At 36.7% G+C, this 23,126-nt stretch overlaps 1 protein-coding gene across 1 annotated transcript; it reads left to right on the forward strand.

Annotated features, from left to right (window-relative positions):
• Positions 1-1,437: 1,437 nt before the first annotated feature.
• Positions 1,438-22,041, forward strand: LOC129441617 (SLAM family member 5). The gene is made up of 7 exons (XM_055201268.2): positions 1,438-1,578; positions 12,206-12,517; positions 15,372-15,626; positions 15,779-15,889; positions 18,143-18,198; positions 20,123-20,179; positions 20,531-22,041. The coding sequence occupies exons 1-7, from the start codon at positions 1,524-1,526 to the stop codon at positions 20,600-20,602; spliced, it is 918 nt and encodes a 305-aa protein (XP_055057243.2). The 5' UTR covers positions 1,438-1,523; the 3' UTR covers positions 20,603-22,041.
• The last annotated feature ends 1,085 nt before the right edge of the window (positions 22,042-23,126 follow it).

Below are 23,126 nucleotides of genomic sequence, written 5' to 3' on the forward strand. Positions count from 1 at the left end.
TTCTTAGCCCACGAACTGAAAGGCTTGCCAATCTTCATCATTTCGCTAAGCCTTTTACACCTTTATCGATCTTCAAAACATCGGAGCCTTCCTGCATTATAAGTTTGACCATGCTAGCTGAAATAAACTTTTAACTCAGCTTAACGTGATACAGTCAAAAACCCGGAGTGGATCCGGTCCGTAGTGATTACAGAACGCTTACTGCCGAGAGAGGAACGTGATTTGGCTCCACTCCAGGCTTTGATCACATCCCAGAGACGAAAGATCTATGATTATTTGCCCAGATATGCGGGTGATTTGAACTAATTTCCAGGCATCATAACATTACAAAAGGCAATCGAAAATTTACTACCTCGTCAGATGACGCTTACTACTTTTTACTACTTTTTACTGGCCTTAATTTGGCATAATTTAATTTACTACCTTTTACTACCTTTTACAACCCCGCGGAAACCCTGAGGTAGTGACCGGCCTTCTGCATTTCGCCTTAGGTTCCGCCCCTTATGTGGAGGGCGGAGGGCTTTTGCAGGCACTGGAAGGGTTCAGCTGCAGTGGCGTTTTGGTAGGGATTCCCAATTCGTCGGTCACGACGTGACGTCGTAGTGACCGACTGAAAGGGAACGTCTCGGTTACGTATGTAACCCTCGTTCCCTGAAGGAAGGGAACGGAGACGTCACGTCCCGTCGCCACAGTTTGCTGTTCCATTGCTGTTCAGGCCGGGCACTGTTGCTCGGCTTCTCAGCAATAATATAGCTGATTTGGTATTATGCACCTGCGCCTTATATACGCACCTGGCGGGGCGGCGCCAGCATTATGCAAATACCTGCATGCCAAGTTCATTGGCATTTTTTGATAGTTCTCGAAGTAGATAGGTCACCCGCGAAGCGGTTCCCAATTCGTCGGTCACGACGTGACGTCTCCGTTCCCTTCCTTCAGGGAACGAGGGTTACATACGTAACCGAGACGTTCTGCCTAGTTTTGCCTGCCTGTCTGTTTACCTGTTTCTTGTTTTTGATTAATAAATGTTTAAACTCCAATTGCGTCCTCACTCGCCTTTGCCTCATCACAACAGTTATTTGTAGCATGCATTCAGTGTGAAATTGTGCAGAAGGTGTTTAAGAGGAAGGATGTGGTTACCAGATGTGTTTAAAGTGTTTGACTGCAAACATTATATCTTCTTTTAATATAATAATGTCATTAAAAGTATTTGAAGAATTGCTGCAAACAGCATGAAACTACAATGTACTACAAACATGTAGTTTTTTTATTTATCTGTGAATGTATGAATTAGGTTAAAAAGCTAAAGGTCTGATTGTATAACTATTTAAAGAGGACAAAGGGCTTTCAGTGGAATAAACGTTCCGTTAGCTTTGATCTTTTTTGTCTTTATATGTCTCATCCTTCAGTTACAAGACGGAAATAATAAGTAAAGCGAAACTGAACTTCACAAGTTGACAACTTCCTAAGAGGTTCAGCATCACAGCATCAGCAATTTCACAGTAACATATTTTTGTTCTTTAACAATGGCAGCACATCATCTATTACCGTCCTTCATACTCTTCTTTATTTCAATCACAGGTAAAAATAAACTATAATCATTGAACTTTGGAAAAATTATTATTGATCACAGGCACAGTACTGATTTGTCACTTTTATTGTGTATATGTGTGACGTGTGTGTATGTGTCTTAACAGTGAAATATGTGTGAATGTTTTTACTTTGCAACCTTTGCTGCATGTAATCTGATTAGATTTGTAAATTAAATATCAAATGTTTCTTAATGTTAAGCATTGCCGTCCCGAATATGGGACACCTAAGTTTACTTTATATTGTTGATGTAAATTTTTATCTATCGCCACAAACTATATATCTTTGGAAAGGTCTAAGCCTCTAGAATAGACATTTCAACAGTGTTTTTAAAAAAAAATTATGTAGTGAGAGTAATTGATTAATTTATGACGAGAGTGTGCCTCAAAACATTTACATCCTGCTAAATGTCACTGTCCCTCCGTTTACGTTTACTTCAGGTTTTTTGCATGTGAATTCTTATCTAATCATGAGAAACTATAAATCGTTTGAAAGCTCTGGGAGTTTAGATTTCACTCAGTAGGGTGGGGTGACACCTAAGGGGTTAAATATGGCTCGATTTTATTTACTTCCATACATGCTTTTATTTTTGCTTCTTTGTTTTATTGGAGTTTACATGTATTTAAACAGTAAAAATGTTTTTGTAACTAAATCTTCATGGTATAAAATTTAAACTTTAAAAAATTTAATATGCATTGCTCAATGTTTGAGAATATGCAGGGGCAGTGGTGTAGTCTATGTAACACGCAAGTATATGCCGTATACCCACTAGGAAAGGTCAAGGATTTCCGTATACCCGCTTAAAATAGTGTAAGGAACAGCATCTTTATTGTGACACATTTATCATTTTCATTAAAAAAAGTAGATGCTCCACTTGCTACTTTGGTGGTTTAAACCAAGGACTGCGTGATTGCCCCACTCCGGTGAAGCAAATTTTAGTTTTAAAAAATATACAAATAAAAAATCTCCACTCGCAGTCGGTCAGAGAAAGCTTCTGACTGACTTTTTTGAGGGGTAATTTTTTTCTCTCTCTATAGCTGTGTCCCAATTCGAAGGCTGCGGCCTTCTAAGGACGTATTTTAAGATTGATTGCATCACAGCAGCGCGACTTAAAGGAACCGTATGTAGGATGGTGGCCAAAAACTGGTACTGCAATCACTTTTAAATTACTGTAGAGCGGTGTATCACCTTCCCCCTGACTCGAGGTTTCCAGATAGTATAGGCTGCAGGAGCGTACTGGCTACTACAAGGAGCTTCCAATGGCAAGGGACGAGTCCTACACAGTATATATTTTTTTCTGTTAAACCTTTAAGGTGGACCGGGCCCGTCGCGTCTTTGTTTACAAACTATAACGTTTACAATGTATCATATTGATGAAGATGGGTATTAAACTTCTCATGCCATATTCATTACAAAGGGTTTAGATGTCATTTTGAAGTGCTGTTTCATGAAATAAATGCATTTAATGCAACAAGGTCATATTGGAATGTGTTGATTCATAAAATGACCTCATACCTGTATTATGAAACAGCACGTCCATAGTAACTCCAGTCTCACGCTGCTGTAACCTTGTATGCCAAGCGTTCACAATATAACATACATTTGCAGTTTTTGTCCACAAACTTTTTACATATAAGAAATATTGATATTCCATCAGACTTTGTATAAAATAATCCTCAATCCATATTATTTTTCAATAATTGCACACACAGCACGATTCTACTATGGAGAAGGCATAACATTACGCGATCAGGGCAGATTCTAATTATTCAGCTAAATTATTCATTTTAGCTGTCTCCATCTTTCAAAGGCATCTCCTATACAAATCCTTGTTTTATTTTAGACCTTGTCACGGCGTGTTTCGGATTCATAAAATTTTTTATCCAACACATTTGTAGCTGCAGCTGTGGTAACTACAGCAGAGCTGGCCAAGATTCATTGCGCACCTGTAACGTCTGCATATAACGTCTGGATATTTTAAAATAAACAATTAAAACCTTTATTAAATAAAAGTGTGTATTTATCAGTAAACATTTTTCTTTTCACTGTTTTAGTACTATAAGTTATTATATTACAAATATTCTGTTTATTTTGTGTATATTTCTAAGGTTGATTAATTTAATATACTGTAAAATAGTTTAGTCTACATCAACGTGTCATATTTTCTAAAGTAAAATTGATTTTTCTGGTTCCATATTTATTTTAATAAGTCAGAAATGTCCTCTGCTGTGTTCTGCTGACAGGCACTGTGGGTGCGTGCAGCACGTGACGCAAATTATGGATCCTCCAAGGGTTAGACCGTTTCATTTCAGTTGTATAAGAAGTGATTCAATTCAAGCACTGGTTAAACCTCATATACAGTAGGCTATATATTTGGTGTGTTTGACTTCATGCCGAACAGTGCGATCTGATCTGTGTTTAAAATCAAATTACCGCAGCGCAAAAGGGACTGACGAGCAGATTGAAGAACCAACAGGCAAATTACATCAAAATACAGCGAGAGCGATCAGAGAAATTACATGGGGAAGTCTGTTTGAAATCGCTCTCGCTGTACTTTGATATCACCAAGGGGTCTGCGTAGTGCCAAATGAAGTTGAACCTGCACACACTGCACTGTAAACAAATAGTCCATGTGGAGAACTGAACGAGTGGAGCAGTGCTGGAACATAAAACCCACAGAGTTAAGAACACAAATGTGATTAAAGGGCGCTCTAAGCGAATCTATGTGACGTCACTTCTTGTTGACGTTCTCCAGACGCGAGTGTTTTCTTTGTTCTTCCGTCAAACATTTCACGCGAGGGGAACACACATAAACAAACACACGAGTCAGGAAACTCAACGCGGTTTTTGGTATTCTTATAAAATATGCGATTGCAAACAATACAATCCTTATTTAGTTGCGTCTAAACACATATCGCCGCACAGCAAGTTTATTAAACACAGGATCACTCGCGTGTGCACACATATCACCAAGGGGTCTGCGTAGTGCCAAATGAAGTTGAACCTGCACACACTGCACTGTAAACAAATAGTCCATGTGGAGAACTGAGCAGTGCTGGAACATAAAACCCGCAGAGTTAAGAACACAAATGTGATTAAAGGGCGCTCTAAGCGAATCTATGTGACGTCACTTCTTGTTGACGTTCGAAGTGTTGTCAAACAAAACGGAGTGTAGCTAACTCCTCCCCTCCCCCTCCCTTCCGTGCTTTCTGAAAGAGTCATGAACGCGCCCAACCCCAACTAAAGCGACTTACAAATGACGGAAACAACAGAAGCAATTATAGCAACACAAGAACAGCAATACATAAGTGCACTGGAAATAGTCTCATCAATGTACATATACAGAAAAAGGAAAAATAGAGAAAAATACTAAGTCCTATATTAGGAAGTGAGGTAATGGCGGAAGAGATGGGTTTTTAGCTGATTCTTTAAGATGGCTACAAAGTCAGCAAATTAATCCACAGCTGTGGAACAGCTCCAGAGAAGGTATGCGCTAATGTTTTTTTCCCTTTTTGAGATGGCACCACAAGCCGTCGATTGGTGACAGAGCGCAGGGATCAAGAGGGTACATCAATCTATATAAAGAAGTGAAAGTAAGGGGGTGCTGACCCAGTGGTTGTTTTAAAGGCCAGGAGCAGAGCTTTAAATTTGATGCAAGCTGCTATAGGAAGCCAGTGTAACTTGACAAACAGAGGAGTGACGTGCAGCCTTTTTGGCTCACTGAAGACCACTCTTGCCGCTGCGTTCAGAATCATCTGTAGGGGTTTGGTTGTGCAGGCTGGAGCTTGGACTAGGACCTGCGTAGCGTGCTCATTTAGGAAAGGTCTAATTTCCCTAATATTGTAGAAGATGAATCTACAAGAGTGAGCTGTGCTGGCAACATGGGCTGTGAAGCTAAGCTGATCATCAATGACCACTCCCAGGTTTTTGGCTGTTCTGGAAGGCGTGAAGGTCGAGGAACCTAGCTAAATTCTGGAAAGGTTGTGCTGAATCTTTGGTTCAGATGATATGAAAAGCAGTTCTGTCTTTGCAAGGTTCAGCTGGAGATGGTGATCCATTATCCAGAGTGAGATGTCCCTCAGGCATGTTGAGATGTGGGGAGAAACTGTGGGATCATCAGGGTGGAACGACAAGTGGAGTTGAGTGTCCATGTTTTGGAATGACAGAACCCAGGGATGTCATGTATATCAAAAGAGCAGCGGTCCCAGCACAGAGCCTTGGTGAGTATCAAGGTGTTGGGGCTCGGAGACGTCAACTCTCCAGGATACCCAAAATGACCTACTTGAGAGGTATGACTTGAACCATAGAAGCGCTGTGTCAGAGACACCCATAGCCATGAGGGTCGACAGGGGGGTGTGGTGATTGACAGATTTGGACAGATTATGCTACATTTTAATAATAACATAACAAACACAGGCTTTACTCCTCAAACTTTAAGTGAAAAGTCACTGTTTCTATCACTGCAACTTCGCAAACACACACACATGCACACTTCCAACCCGCGCATCTCTACTCACCCAGAGAGACGCATCTCAGACAGTGCGCACTTAATTCTCATTTACCTGTTCATGCGCTTAAGCGGACAAATTCACACAAAATTATGTAAAAATAATGCATGTACTGACGAGTATAATACGTATTAAAGGTGGAGTCCACGATGTTTGAAAGCCAATGTTGATATTTGAAATCACCCAAACAAACACGCCCCTACCCCAATAGAATCTGGACCTTCTGTTCCTAGACCCGCCCCACACAAACGCAACCCGGCATTTGATTTGATTGGCTATAAGTGTGTTTTGGTAGTCGGCCCGTCTCCTTTTCCAAAGCGTTTTTCAAACATCGTGGACTCCGCCTTTAAGTGAATGTGAACAGTTAACACTCTGGGGTCGGCTGCGGCGCGGGCTCTTTATTTTTCATTCACTCTGCAAAGAGACTTAGATAACTCTGCTGATTTTGGACATACAGATATGATTTATACATCATTTAAAACGTTAAAGTGTCTATTTTTTTCTGTCCACTCCCAATAAAATAGAATGTTGTGCTTTTCGCAAAATTAAGAAAATAAACATGATGCGTGTTTTGTTCTCTCTCCCTCAGTGAAGTCCTTTCTCAAACGCGTCAGAAAAATAAACTGTAACTTAACAAATACATGTCATAGAAACAAAAGATAAACGTCTACATAATGCTTGGAATGTCAGCTTTTAAATTATGTAAGTGAGATCGAAAACATATATTGTCATTCGGTGTTAACTGTATGAGAAGGAGGAGAAGTACCTTTCTCTCTTGTTACCTGATTATCTCTAATGAGATGAGATCGCAACACCCCCGTGCCATTGAAGTGAACAAGCAGAAACATCCATTTGCATAACTCGTGCGGCGTGCCTCCTGCAGTCAATGGATACGCAATTCACAATCCAGTCTCTCCATTCCTTATTGTTTCATCCGAATGCACCAAACACGACATCTAAATCCTTATTTACTTGCGTATGTGTGTCAGTATCTCCAGACGCGAGTGTTTTCTTTGTTCTTCCGTCAAACATTTCACACGAGGGGAACACACATAAACAAACACACGAGTCAGGAAACTCAACGCGGTTTTTGGTATTCTTATAAAATACGCGATCGCAAACGATACAATCCTTATTTAGTTGCGTCTAAACACATATCTCCGCACAGCAAGTTTATTAAACACAGGATCACTCGCGTGTGCACACATTCACTGCTTTCATGATCAACACGTGAGGTAGCAATGGCGGCGGCTGTAAACAAACATTACAAAAACACAAATAAGAGTCCAGACAACGATAGGCAGTTTTTATTTTGAACTGTTTACTGCACAAAAGTAAAACTCTCGCTGGCCAACCAAACACAACCCTGTGTTCATTTTTACGATGGCCAAAACAGTACCTTTACTATGATTACTAAGGTTTTTAAAGGTATACTTGTGAAATTAATAGAAAATATTTCTATATATACACAATTTATATATATAATTTTTTGTTATAAATTCCCAAGTAAACCTTATCATGGTTTTACTACAGAGAAAGTTACATTCCTGTTGAACATCCCCACAAGGCTCATTATGCAACTCTTTTGTTCCTCAGCTGTCAATCACTGATTATTCAGGAGCTATCCCACCTCCACGCATACAGCCTTTCCCAGGAAAAGGAGTCTTAGAAATTGTAAATCAATATGTTGCTTTATGTGAAAGAGTAGGCTGAATGTTTTTCATATCATTTTGAAGAAAAAACTCTAGACTACTAGATCCTATTTTGAAAAGTCTTTAGAATGATGTTTACATGTTTAGAATGAGTTTTGTGGACTTGTATCAGTGACTTAAAAATTTAGCTTTTTCAAATGTTATCATATAATGTTGATTATATGATATTGTAGCCCAGTTTGTGCTGAACGCAGTGTTATGAGAATTATGCCATTTATATGTTTTTAAGCAACTGAAAAAAGCACAAATGTCAGTGAATGTCAAAACTTCCCCAGGGCCCTAAAAACCCCTTAGACCCCAGAGGGTTAAGAAATAAAACGCTTATGTATTTGGATGATAGATGAATGATTCACTTTTGTAACTTCAATAAGAAATCTATATTTGATTTACACAGCCTAGACTATGCAGTGTTATTTTACATTTCATTACTTTAATTCAATTTTTTAACCTGAAAACTGATAGACCACCTAGAAAACAGCAGTGTGTATTTCATGTCCATATTAATTTGTGCTAGTCATCAATCTGATTATTTGTTCTTATTTTATTACTGACCATACTTAATTTACTTCATTACTAAACCACTTGCCTGACCAGTCCAGCAGAAAAAAAACCTTTGCATTGAGACCTGCCCCACAAAGATTTAATATTAGAGTTAGATCTGAGTAATCACAATGACAATTCACTGAATATAATAAATACAGAATTACAGTGCTAACATTGGGTCCCATCTTCATGATCTTGCCTTGGGCCCCAAAACCCCAACGGCCGGCCCTGGTCCTGGTGGTTTTTCATATAATGATACTAAGTTAGCTGCCATGAGTTCAGCATGTTTGCTTTGCATGTGCTTCACAGTGTTAAACTATTCTTCTGAAAAGTGTTCTTTTTTATATCTACGTTCAAGATTTTTATGTATAGGATCTTAAACTTCGGTGAGGCAATTAATGTCTGCGTTGATGTTCACCAAATTAATGATCATCTTCTCACTTTGGTTTCAGTGTCTAATATTAGGCTTTATGAATTATTAAATAAAAACCTATCTTCATTCTTAGACACTGCTTGTATTATATGCAAAAAAAGCTTTTTATATCAACGACTATGCAAATGATTGTTAATTTCAATCTTAAATTCGTATTAATAAATTTTTTTACATCATTAAATTACTGTATGGTAATGTTAGCCATCAATAGTTGACAGATAATAGCTATATTGAATTATGTTTTCCTTTCATGCATGTTAGCCATGGTGTAAAGATTGTAAACAATTTTGGTTGAGTTAGATGTTAACCAATCTAAAAATCAGTCCAGTTTCCCCAGCTGCAAATGCCATTGGCTGATAAAGTATTTTTTTTTTGTTTATAATAAACTGACACGATGATAACATATGAGCAGTCCTTCAGAATGCTCTCAATTTAAGGGTGCCTATTTCATTGCTAAAACAATGTTATTTTGTGTATTTGGTATAATACAAAGTATTTGTGTGTTTTATAGTAAAAAATAAAAAACATTATTTTCCACATACTGTACATTTTTGTAGCTCCAGATATCCCTGCCTTCCTCAAACGCATTGATTTGTTACAAACCTCATTGATTTGAAAAGCTCTGTGTCCCTAATTGGTCAGCTAATCTGTACGTTGTGATTGGTTTGACGTCAGACGGAAACGTGACGCTCCTTGCCATGTTTAAAAGATTTATTATTGCGTTATATTACTATTATTTTGTATTTAATTGTTGTATGTTCTGTTATTTAATAAAAAAGAGAGGCTGGGGTTGGCTACAAAAACCATGGATAAATCAAGGTTACTTCAGGGTAAAATCAATACGCAAAAAAACCCACTCAGAAATATGTATTAATAGCCTACTAGGGATGTGCATCTCCATAACTGAGTCCGATGCGATACGCATTTCGATGCATGGCTTACGATGCGGTACATTAAATAAAGATATGAAGCCGCTATGGGTTCGATACGATGCGATTAACCCCTTTATGATGCAGTTGGGTCCGATGCAATGAAAAAATATGATGCTATGCAATTTAATATGCTACACTCTTAAAACGGTTGTGTTAAAACAACACATTGCATGTCTAGTTAAGCACAAAACATTTAATATATTGTCCCTAACTAAACACATCTGTGTGTTAATATTGTAACAACACATTTTTTGTTGTTTAAACACATCTTGTGCTGTCATTTCATTTATTTTAACACAATATCATCACACAATTACACATATTATGTGTTATTTTAACACAGTACGTGTGTTAAAAATTGACACATCGTGTCTGAATCATTAAGACACTTTAAGAAAGAATATTGGACCCAGTTTTTCTTTAATTTAGCACATGCATGGCCGTACACACCAGTAAAGGTCCCCGAGGTCCGGACCACAGTCATTTGACTTAATGTTCATCGCTCGTTTGGCTTCTTGTTGCCTTGCGCAGGCCGATCGGCATGTGGCCTCTTAGCACCGCAAGAACGATTTAACAGTAAATGACTCAGTATGCTTAAATAGATCTCGCGGTAGTGTGATGTCACAGGCCAACAGGTCTGCATTCACCCCATTAAGTAAGATTAAGTTAAAATTATTCCGAGATATAAATCAAACCAGGCAGACAGGGGTGCAACACAGAGGTCAGATGCGCAGTTAGTTAATATACAGCAGTTTAATGACGAGAAATATGAAACCACAGTGACTGTGGTTTGAAACCGCTGCTTTAACTCCCTCCAGTTATTCATTTCCCGTTATTCAGCGTGTTTATTAACAAAATTCAACACCACACTTTAATTCTTGTAGAGATCTTTTTGCTGTATAATGATTAGATTCACTGTCTTGTAATGGACTGCTGCTAAGCTTGAACTTGAAATGCGACGCATCACGTGCGCGATACAATGCTTCATCCACTGGTAGCGTGCGTGCAGAGAGTTTAAATGAGCCCATGTTCATCTTTTGGCTTAAACATTTTATTGCATTCGGTCTAATAAACTACCTGTTGAAGACATTAAACTCAACTAAATAACAAAAGAAGAGAAAATCACTCACAGGTCCTGACTGTAACTTCTTCCTATAGTGTTGAGCTCTGCTATTTGAAGTTATGGAATTTTGATTTCCTGAACAACTTTTACAAAGTTACTGCACTTTAAGGACAAAGTTCGGTATTTTACACTTAAAGCCCTGTTCTCAGATTGTTTATGAGGAAATAGAACAGTTTTGACTGAAATTTCGTCATATGCGGCTGCCCCGAGAATTTTCGGGTATTTGTTGTTTCACCTCCCACCTCTATAATGTACATATGCTGGAAAGCATCTTTGCAGCGATTTTTGTGTGAGCATACAGTATCAGTGAACACCACTGACCACTCGGTGAGTTTCACGTCTTTATAAACGAAAGTTTAATGCATTTTAGGAAGGATTGTTCCAGTGCACCTATACACCCATTGTAGAGGTGGGAGGTGATAGAACAAACACAGAAAATTCTCGGGACAGCATCATATGTCGAAATTTCAGTCAAAACCGTTCTATTTCACCATAAACAATCTGAAAACAGAGCTTTAAGTGTAAAATACAGAACTTGTCCTTTAATTTATATGCTGATGCACCAATCAAATCGGGGAATATTCCCATCCTTATAGCCTACTAAACTGATAGGATTGTTCGTTCCCTTTATTGTGATTTTACCCACCACAAGGAGGCGATGTGGCTCTTCTGCTGAGTGACGTCATTAAACCCTATAGCCTCTCTCATCTCTGACTATATGTCTCAATCAGCTTCCGTGTTCAGTAGGGCACTGATCAGGGAGTCGGATATTTTATATATGTCTGAATCGCAAAATCCTTCCAGTGGACTGGAACGTTTGTTCCCTAAAAATTCCCAAAATGCAATGCAAAACCAGTGGGCATCGATGGTCCCTATATGTTCCCTTACCAGAAATCACGAGACCTTTTCTGAAGCTCTCCAACTGAACGTCTCACAAACAAACTCAATAAACTTTATGAAATTTCTAGCAAGTTTTACAACAAACCCTCTGTTTGTTACGATTAACCCCGCCTATGGGTTGAGCTGTAACACTTCTCCAGTACCGTGTTTTGACAGAGACTGTCATAAAACCCTAAACACTTAGGTAAGGGTGACAATTTGTTACAATGGTTTTAAAGAAATCCCTTCCCTCTGGAATTTTTTCCCCCTCAGGATAACCCTTACTTAAAAGATTTTCATGCAACCGGGCAAAACCCCTTAAGGCTATTCATTTATATTGAGGTTAAAATTACATGATGAGATCATTTTGTCAGTTTTGTTGTTATATCTATTTTCATACATCACTGACATTAAACCAGATTCTATTGCTCAATCAGTTTAAAAAAACAACAACAGATTAACCATACTGTATGTCTTTCTCTCCTCAGGGTTCAGTGCTGAAGACACTGTGTTTGTGGAGACAGGAGCTTCTTTAGAACTGAATATACAGAGATATAAAATACCTGATGAGTTTGATGAGATGACCTGGGAGAATGAAAAATCTGAGAATGTAGTTAAATATTTTAGTGGATCTAAACAAGTAAGACTTCACTCTTCCTACAAGGACAGAGTGGATTTCAATACTGAAAGTTTCTCTCTAACACTGAAGAACATGAAGAAGACAGACAGTGGAGTTTATAAAGCAATAGCAAGTGGAGAATCAAAACCACTTATTGGTAAACGCACTGTATCTGTTATAGGTGAGTGTGAGGTTTGATTAATAAGATGAAATGTTTGCTACATAAAAAAGATGTGCTACAGTAAGGAACAAGTTGTTTCTATTCTCATGTCAAGGATGCAATTTTGTTAATGTGGTAAAATACTTTTTTGCAGAATATTCTAAAATGGTATATAGTCTGCTATGAGCATCCAAACATAAAATTAATCTTTTGTGCACTTAGAGGACAAGTGCACAATGTCAACAGGGCATTTAGTGGAATCTGACAACAAGGCTGTATTTCTAAATGGTGCAAGACCAGGATTAAGCAAATATGAAGCGAATGTTTTTGATTGACATATAATACGTGCCGAGAGTATTCGGTCAACATCATTATTTCATTTTTGACAGAGGTGCCGTTTAGCAGCTTTTGCATCTGAGCTCTTTATTTATTCATCATCAGAGACTGTTTACACATCTGTATCTGCTCACTCGAATATGTACTTTCTCTCCTGATTACTGCTGGGTTATCAACCCAGTGTTGGGTCAAAAAGGGACAAAACCAGCCTGTGGGTTAAAATAAACAAACAATACGTTAAAACAAACCCCAAAAATTACAATGAATAAATGACCCAATGCTGGGTTGATAAATATTCTGCATTTTTTAGATTGAAATTGTGTGCTGCTTATTTTGTCAAAACTAGAGACTGTTGCACTGCCCTGTATGCAATGTAAATATACCCTAATGAAGGAATACCACTTTTCCCCCAACAAAGCCAAGAACATTTCTTCAGACCTGAAGGATTTAGGGCTTTATCTTACACCCGGCGCAAAGTGCAACGCAAGTGTATTTTGCTAGTTTCCACCACTGATCTATATAAATGACTGGATTACGCATAGAACGCTTGACGTAACTGCGTGAGGTGAAGCCAGCGCAGAGTTCGAGCCGCCATCTTGGTATACCCAACCGGCACAGAGCGTCATTGACTCCCATTCAAAATCATGATCAAAATTGACCCCCTTTACAGCGTATCAGTTACACAAGGTTAATTTTTAGGTTATGTGTACGTTAATTATTTGTTAATTCTGGTGTTATTTGCAATGTTTATGTTTTAATCGGTCAGGATAATGGATTTGTAAAAAACCGTTAAGGTGAGTGTGTCTGTTGCATTTGTTAATGACACGGGTATAAATAAAGTTTTGTTTGACATTCAGCTACACTGTGACGGTCAGCGTTATTTCTCTAAATACGTTTAGGTAACTTGTAAGTTTAGATAACATAACATAATTACAAAACTAGCAAATTATTGCATGTACATACGGTACAAAGCATGATTATTTATTTAGATTTCAGAATTAGCACGTTTATTGTCATTAATACTAAATATGCTGCGGTCTGTCTGCTGATCTGATACTGTAATAAAGATGAATGTAAAATAACTGATTAAAACTCAAAATGTACAACTTTCAGTAAATAACTATTTACATGCTTTGGACGTTTGTGTTGTAATAATGTACAGGGTAACTTCACATATAAAAACGAAGACGAGTAAAGTGATGTTTTATCATTAAAATCTGATAACGTCCATTGGTTTAATAGAACGTTTGGGTATACCAACATGGCGGCGCGGTGGCTTCACAAGTGTGACGTCATGCGCAATCCAGTCATTTATATAGATCAGTGGTTTCCACCCGAAGCAATTGTAATTTTCACGTTAAGTGCCACGTTGTTTAAATAGCAAATGCATTTGCGCCCATGTTTGCGCCCATGGGTGTTCTGATCTAAAAACCAGGTGTGTTCAGGCGCATTGTTGCCGCGTTGCTATTTTGAGGCAACTAAAATAGACTACGCCATTGACCAACAAAAACCTGCTCTAAAGTCTAAAGTCAATGGCACAATATGTTTTTTGTTATTTAAAGAGCGCATTAGAAATATGCGCTATATAAACGGGACGAAAACACAGGTTTGCTTATCACATATGAATGCTCAGCAGCACAAAACGCTTTTAAATATGAAAGATTAAAGGATTGAAATGTAAAAGATTATGATTGAGTCTCTTGGACATAAATGAGACGTTAGAAGGCGCAAAGAACTGCTTCACCTGCAGCCTGGTAAGTAAATAAATGCTTTGCTTTAAACAAATGCATCTATTTTTAAATGTTTTTTGTTAATGCTACCTCATGGATTTATTGTATATAATACCTCTGTACCTGTGGATATGGTGAAATGAGAAACATTTTTAAGTAATGCTTAAAAACCTCTTTGATTAAAAAAACGCTGTCCAAAGTGCTGAAACGTGCGGAGAGCCGTTTGTAAAATCCTGTTTGTTACAAATGAAGTATTTTTAGAGTACAAACCTTACCTTACATACTTGTAAATTATTTGTTGATGATATTGGATAGTCATACATTTAAAGCAAAAAATAACATTTCAATACAAGTGAAAAACAACACAATTATTTAACATTAATCTTAAACTGGGGATCTTCTTCCTCCGCTTAGTTTTTCAGTTTACAAAGTCCGTCATCTAAATAGGGATTAGCAACAGGCTTTTAAAGGGGATGAGAGATAAGACTCTCATTGGTTTATTGCACGTTACGCCCAAAATACTCCAATTACTCATTAAAAAAATAGGACCAACCCTTTTCGACCATGCGCTCGACGCACAAACCATTTTTCACCATTAAATTAGCAAAAGTGGATTCGGACACGCCCGTTTAGACGTTGCGCTGTACGCTTTAGACAATGCTCTTAGATCATTAAAATGGGGCCCATGGTGTGTGTGTGACTGTTCAAACACCATTATTTCTGGTATTTGATACATAATGTTGCTTCTTATGTAGTTCATTATTCTTTATTGTGTATCTTTGTGGGTTTACTTATTTATTTTGTTTCAGATCCAGTGAAGACTCCTGAGCTGACTGTCATCTCTTACCCGAGTAGTGACTCCTGTAGTGTAAACTTCACATGTAGAGCTCATGACCTCACACTTCACTCCACTTATAATAATGGTAGCTGCTCTCCAGAGGAAGTGACGTCACATGAGAAGTTTACTCTCATCCTGATCTGTAGTAATGAAACCATCATCTGTAACCATAGCAACCCTATCAGCTGGGAAACAGACAGAAGAGACATTAAAAAGCTTTGTGAATGTAAATATTTGCTCATAGACAACACACATGAAAACACAGCACAATGCCTATAATAAAGATGCAACAATAGCAGAAATCTAGCAGAGATCTCACAAATACTAAGGTTTACTAACCTTTTAAGTGACTTTACTTTGAATTTTCTGTTGTTACAGTTCATCCAGAGAATCCAGAACAACAAAGTTGGGTGATGATCTGTATACTGGTGACGGTGGTGTTGGTAGTGGTTTTGGTTATTTCTGTCTTCTGCTGGAAAAGATATAAAGGTATATATTATATTTATACATTTAATATTTAAGCACTCATAACAACTCTAAACTTAAATTGTAAATTGAAGAACCTCTAGCCCCCTTTCCTTATAATATACACGTTTATATTTAGGAATTTGACAAACACATTTATCTTATCAAGTTGATAATAATACAATAATAACAACAATACTTTATAACAACACAATGATTGTGTTGCCTGAGAACTAAACCTATGACTTTGTGCAGACCTTGTTATCGGCTTGTGGTATCGGATGAAATTACAGAAAATTATAATGGTTTTATTGGTAATTTTATTGGTTCTAATGGAATACACTACAGTGTATTGTTTTTTTGTTGGTCTCTAATGGTATGTATTGGTTCTATGTATTGGTTCTAATGAAATATGGTCCAAAACACACTAGAGTGTAGTGGTTTTAATGGTAAAAGCTAATGGTTCCTATTGGTATTTTAATGGAAACCATTAGAATTTTCTGTAATGGTTTTATTGTTTTTTCAGCAGGGTAGATAGGGGTGTGTCTCCCGAACAACGACGTAACTCGCTGCTGAACCAACATAGTACGATGCATAGTTGGAGAAACTATCTACCTTGTCATGACTGTTTCCCAAAAGCATAGTAACTTTGTCGCACATTCGTCGTTTGAACCATGTTGGTTTAACAACATAGTTGATGATGTCACATGGGAGGTGGAGTACTACTTAACTCATTCACCGCCAGCCTTTTTGAGAAAAGTTGGCCACCTGCATTTTTGTGATTTTAACAAAATGTTCACAAAATTCCTTGCAGGAAAAATTATTTTCTATAAATATATAAACATACAAATTATATTAAATTAAAGAACACACCCTCTGCTTTCAAACAAGCAATAAACAAACAAACAAACAAACAAAATGGGGAAAAAACGTTTGATTATATATTTACTTTTTCTACTTAATTTAACCACTGAAATATGGATATTTCTCTTCAAAAATACAACATTTTGAGCAAAAAGCTTAAAAAATTGCGTTTTTGTAAAGAAATTTATGTTAGAGATCAGACTCAAAATGACTATCAAACATAAAGAGAGTTAAAATAAAACGTTATATTTTTTTAACTTCCGTTTTTGATAAATTCGGTATTACACTTTCACTTTGAAATTCGTCCAGAAAGGCATACTTATTAGTTAAATATGAACTCATAAATGACGAGATAACTCGTCAATGGCGGTGAATGAGTTAATCTGTGCAAATCGATTTAATGTCAGATTATTGTTGTGAATAACATATATTGCATCGGAATACTGATTTTGTTATCGCGATTTAGTTTTCTGTTTTTTATTTTCAAAATATTTAATTCATGTGCAAGTTTCCTCTTACGTCACTCCTCCCAGGGATTCCCCAGGGTCTTAAAGCTTGTAGGACTGCACATATGCACAGTTTTCAAATGCAGCACTTTAATTCTGTTTACATACTTAGACATAAATAAAAAATTATATATTTTTATAATGATGGATATAGAATGTACTACAAGTTTTTTGCTTATTTTGTTCAAAAGCATGATCAACGTAAGTCTACATATGATAATAACAAGGAACTATGCTTCTAACGACAGGTGAAGAGCTGTCGTTCAAACCACACAAGTATGCGATGCAGCTTGGGAATGTTCGTTTGAACGATGCTTTCGGGAAAGACCAAATCCTTGACCTTCATCAGTAACGCCATAACTTGCGACAGTAGTTGGCTAACGATGCTTTTTGGAAACGCACCCCTGACTGCAAAGTAACAAAAGTATAATACTAATAGAGACCATGATAGAAACAATGACCAGGGCTTAAATAGGCAGGGATAACAATGATAATAAAACACAGACGCAAGCCCAACTTAAAATGCATGATTTATGCAACACAAAAATATAAATGAAGAATGCATATCAAAAATGTAATTTGCTTATTTCTGTGGTGAAGCAACTCGATGCAGTGACTGACATAGAATTAGTCATTAAATCTTTTAATACATTTTATTATAATGTGCATCAGTACACTATATGAACAACTCAATGTCATCTACAAGAGCATTATAAGTTAAGTCTTAATCTGGTGTTACATATTTGTTTAAGTAAAAACTGTTCTGTAAACTCATGTGGTTGTGTAAATACAAGAAAAGTTTTCTTGTTATTTTGAGGTAAAATATTAAGTTACATTTACTTAAATAGCATGATTCATAAATGTCACATATATTTTTTAAATAAACTCAACATATAATTTTTTACAGTGTACAATCTGAACATCGTAGATGCCAATTCAGTGTATGCTGAAGTTAATACTGAGGTAAGCTTCAGTTTACTGTTTATCATTTATCCTGTAAATAGCACTGATAATATCTGTTGTCATTGATGGATTGGATGCACTTTATGTTGTCTTGTGTAGTCTGTGTTCTCACTTTAGTTCTTATGCAACTTTATTTTTTAGACTCTTGAAAGTTAATGTGCTTTCTGTTATCTTATTTTGTAATGTGTCCTGTGTTGTCTTATGTAGCACATTGTCTTGTATTGTTTTACTGTGTATATGCTGTTATTACTTAAATGATAATTAAGGCTAATCTAATGCTTTTCTGAATGTTCAAAGTGGTCATAAAAGTGTTGACACACCAATTCATGCTTACACCATAACATTTCTGAATTCACAGCAAAAAATGTAGCACTGGATGGGTTATTATAGGACAGAACACATGCTGGGTTAAAAATGACCCAATGTTGGGTTTTTATGATACCATGGGGTATAATTACCAAACAGTTGTGTTAAAAGAACCCTCATTGGGTCAGTTTTAACCCAGCCATGTGTTCTGTCCAATATTTAACATTATGGGTCAAAAATAACCCAGCCATTTTACAACACAAGTATTTATTTTTAAGAAATTATTATTTTAGGGCAAAATTTTAAAAATCGTAAATACTAAGATTGTATTGTGCAAGTAGAAAAGGGTCCCCTAAAATGTTTTAAATTAGTAATTGGTCAGGTTTTAATAAATAATTATTATCTGAGTCTCTTAATGGATTATCAAACCATTATTTCATCTCTCCTTACTGTAAAAGTACACACATCTATTTTGGCACTCATTGTTTTTCTTATCGTGATATAGTCCTTGCTGGATGATTTGAATTCACCATATAGCACAGCTTCTCATACAGTACCATGTGAATAAATGTTTCTGATACAAAGTGTGTTTGTTACATTAAGCATTTTAACCAGATATTTCCACAACTATAAATAACTTTACACACAGCTGCCCTGTTGGCCTTCCCAACAACACTTAAAGGAATAGTCTACTCATTTTCAATATTAAACTATGTTATTACCTTAACTAAGAATTGTTGATACATCCCTCTATCATCTGTGTGCGTGCACGTAAGCGCTGGAGCACGCTGCGACGCTTCGATAGCATTTAGCTTAGCCCCATTCATTCAATGGTACCAATCAGAGATAAAGTTAGAAGTGACCAAACACATCAACGTTTTTCCTATTTAAGACGAGTAGTTATACAAGCAAGTTTGGTGGTACAAAATAACACGTAGCGCTTTTCTGAGCAGATTTAAAAGAGGAACTATATTTTATGGCGTAATAACACTTTTGGGGGTACTTCGACTCGGCGCAGTAACACCCTCCCTCTCCCATTATGAGAGTGAGAAGGGGAGCGGACTTTTCAGGCAAGTCGAAGTACTCCCAAAAGTGCTATTACTCCATACAATATAGTTCCTCTTTTAAATCCGCTTAGAAAAGCGCTACGTTTTATTTTGTACCACCAAACTTGCTCATATAACTACTCGTCTTAAATAGGAAAAATGTTGATGTGTTTGGTCACTTCTAACTTTATCTCTGATTGGTACCATTGAATGAATGGGGCTAAGCTAAAGGCTATCGAAGTGTCACAGCGTGCTCCAGCGCTTACGTGCACGCACACAGATGATAGAGGGATGTATCAACTCTTCTTAGTTAAGGTAATAACATAGTTTAATATTGAAAATGAGTAGACTATTCCTTTAAATCTTTAGTAGCCATTAATGTAATAAATACATTTATAAAATATTAATTTCGGTCACCGGCAAAGATGATGATAATGCACAACAGTGAATTAATGTTTACTGTAAGACCAAACAAATTTAATCTGATAGTTTAGCAAACAAAATAATCAATAAGATGTTTGATACCACAGCATGCACAAACTCTAACATAACTGATCTTTTTTCCTTTTTAGAACCAACCAATGCAAACAACCAGAAGTGACTCTGATACATGTGATGTCCCAGATCAGGTAAAATTAATTCATTATAAACTTTGCCGTACCTTATTAAGATTGATAGAAAGAAAATAATACATTAATTGCATTGAATATAACTTTAGAGTCTAGTGACGTTTGAGACATTTAAAGTACAGTGTTCAATGAATTATCAGTGTAGATGATCAAAGATTATTGGAAATTGATTTAAAACTGATTGGCACATTATTTTCAGTTTTTTGTTTATACTGTTATTGGCTGGGTCATTTTCATTAGAATAACTGATCAGTATTTTAGAATAGCTTTTATTGTCATTGTAAAGTTGTACAACATTTTTTTTCCAATCATTTTCTAAATACCAAACTCTTTTACACGATTCTGGCTCAGACACAAAAAGCAATGGAACAACAACCCAGCTCATTCTATGACACTGTGAAACACCCTCAAGTCACAGCTTAAACTATTTATTAGTAAGTGTGCAAACAACTACCTAAGAATGCCACTTCATCCAACAGTACCTGAGATCAAACTGAAAACAACAGCTGGCAATCACGGAGAAGACACACAAGGTCACTTGTTAACTTGTTTAAATACAACCTTTAACACCAAAGACTACAAATACCCAATAAACGACACTAATTGTATCTGTTGTGCTGATTATATATTAAAAGCATTTACATAATTTGAATCACATAAATCTCTTTTAAAGGATGCTACCTTAGATCCTCACGTGCAGAATGTTTTAATATTGTGTTTTTTAGTTAATTCCTAATCATTTATTTACATAATCATTTTATAATCATTAGTTATCCATAAAATAGTTTGATTATTCAATATATTTTTTATTATTATCCATTTCATTATTATTATTTTTATCATTGTATTTTCATTTATTCATTCATTCATTATATTTCTATATTTTATTATTTTATTTATTCATTAACTAAATATATTTCTATATTTCATATGTCCTCTTGATTTCATTGTTGTTCTGTCTTATAGTTGTCTAACATTTGTGAAGTTTCATGAGCTGTCCTGTCTGTGTGTAAACAGAGATTGGTAAAGAGAATGTTTATGGAAGCTCAAGGTTTGTGGGATGTTGCTATTAAGCATTTTGGTATAACACTGCATGTTGAATTCATGCTTGTTAGACATGAGTTGAACGAGGTTTCAACATTGAGACATATGCAACTGAAGCTGTCCATCTATAAAACTCTGTTCTATTTTATCATCTAAACCTTCGTCTCATGTCCTCTGCTTGTGCTCTTCTCTAGCAACGATTAATCAACCTCTTAACTGACAGAAGCCTGTTAAACAAGTAAACGTTTTTTATTTTGTCTGTGGTGTGGAGACATGATCTAACACTTTTTAAAGTTATATGACATGTTTAGCTTTTGTTTTTGTTGAGTTGCTGTATGCCATGAAGTTTACTGTGAAAGAATACAATGTTTCATCATATATAAGAACTTTAATGGTGTTTTTACACCTGCCTCATTTAGTTCGGTTGAATCGTACCAGAGTTCGATTGCTGACTTGGTGCAGTTCGTTTGGGCAGGTGAGAATGCAACAATCAAACTCTGGTGCGTACCAAAAGTGGACAAACTCGAGCGGTTTGTTTGTGGTGAGAACACAATCTGAGATCGAATCAACCTAACTGCAAAAGTACTGCGCATTTTGGACTAAACCAACTGCCGTAATCAGCTGACCAGTGCATTATTGGATGAGGAAGTGTTTGTTCCCAAATGAAAAAATACTATAGTATATCATAGTAAAATTACCATAGAAAAATGTAGTAAAATTACTCTAGTCCATACTAGACTATTTTTGAAGAACCATTCTATAATTATAACTGCCAGCTATTGGAATCAGTCACCTATATATACTCTGTTTGTCCTCCTCACCTTGTTGATCATTGTTTTTTTACTGTTAGAGAGAGAGAGAGAGAGAGAGAGAGAGAGAAACAAGCAAAAAGAAAACAATTAATGCTAGCCTATGCAGTCATATCTTTGTGTAGGGTAGTTGACAATAACAGTGTAAACAATTTATAACTGAGATGCCAACAGTTAAATATTGGGTTAAAATATATTAAACACATTGTAATGTATTCTCCTTGCAGATAAATACACTCACACAATAATTGAACTCACTCACATTCATACACAATACGTACACCCACTTAGATAGAAATTGGACATTAAATTCACATTTCAGCTCTTTTCTCCCTAGCTGGGCAGGGAGAGGGATAACTTACTTTCTCAACTGGCGGTTTTGGGCATGTAATGTCCTTCGGATTTTCTGTGCAAACTCACAGATATTTTGGTACAGATAAGTCTTTCTTTTCAAATCCAGGCCAGGGGGCTTGACGACAGGGGGTCTCTGGATTTGTGGTGCAAACTCTTGGAGCAAGCACATTCCTTATTCCTCAGAGTTGGCAAAGGCCTTGTAAAATACCCAGCCAGGATGGTCACTGCTCATTCTGAAAAATACAGAAGATTAGGGAAAACTAGTTGTAAAAGATCCATTCACTATTATGTGCAGATACCCATGTACTGTAACACAGAAGCACACATCCACACATAGAGCACTTGAGCATAATAGACATATGCCATTAGTATTATGTAGTATGTAACATAGATTACATACAATAATGCTGGTGTTGGGTTATTCCCGGGAGATGTCGGGAGAATGGCTTCAGGAAAGACTGCCAATCATGCTGCTTCACTATGACTTCCCATCAAACCAGTTGTGGGATGTTAACTTCAGTCAGTGTGCTGCTTCGAACATGATACCATCTTTCGGCGATAGCTTTGTTTCACCAAGCCAAATGCCCAATCTGGTGCAAACATTGTATGGCCCACAATAAGAAAGTTCAATGAAATAGTTTCATGCAATCCACGAAGAACTCTCTATAGCAGGTACTGTAGCACAATATTGTTCTGGCCTACACAGTTGTCACAATGTAGCTGGGCATGCTTTTCAGCCA

Source organism: Misgurnus anguillicaudatus, chromosome 2, assembly GCF_027580225.2.
Source record: "Misgurnus anguillicaudatus chromosome 2, ASM2758022v2, whole genome shotgun sequence".
Taxonomy (NCBI): domain Eukaryota; kingdom Metazoa; phylum Chordata; class Actinopteri; order Cypriniformes; family Cobitidae; genus Misgurnus; species Misgurnus anguillicaudatus.

What these genes read in the sequence shown, in the direction of transcription:
- LOC129441617 (XM_055201268.2), top strand. Translation starts at nt 1,524, where the DNA reads ATGGCAGCACATCATCTATTACCGTCCTTCATACTCTTCTTTATTTCA. An exon ending in ACGCACTGTATCTGTTATAG is followed by an intron (nt 12,518 to 15,371) that starts GTGAGTGTGAGG and finishes ATTTTGTTTCAG; the next exon opens with ATCCAGTGAAGACTCCTGAG. An exon ending in CTGCTGGAAAAGATATAAAG is followed by an intron (nt 15,890 to 18,142) that starts GTATATATTATA and finishes AATTTTTTACAG; the next exon opens with TGTACAATCTGAACATCGTA.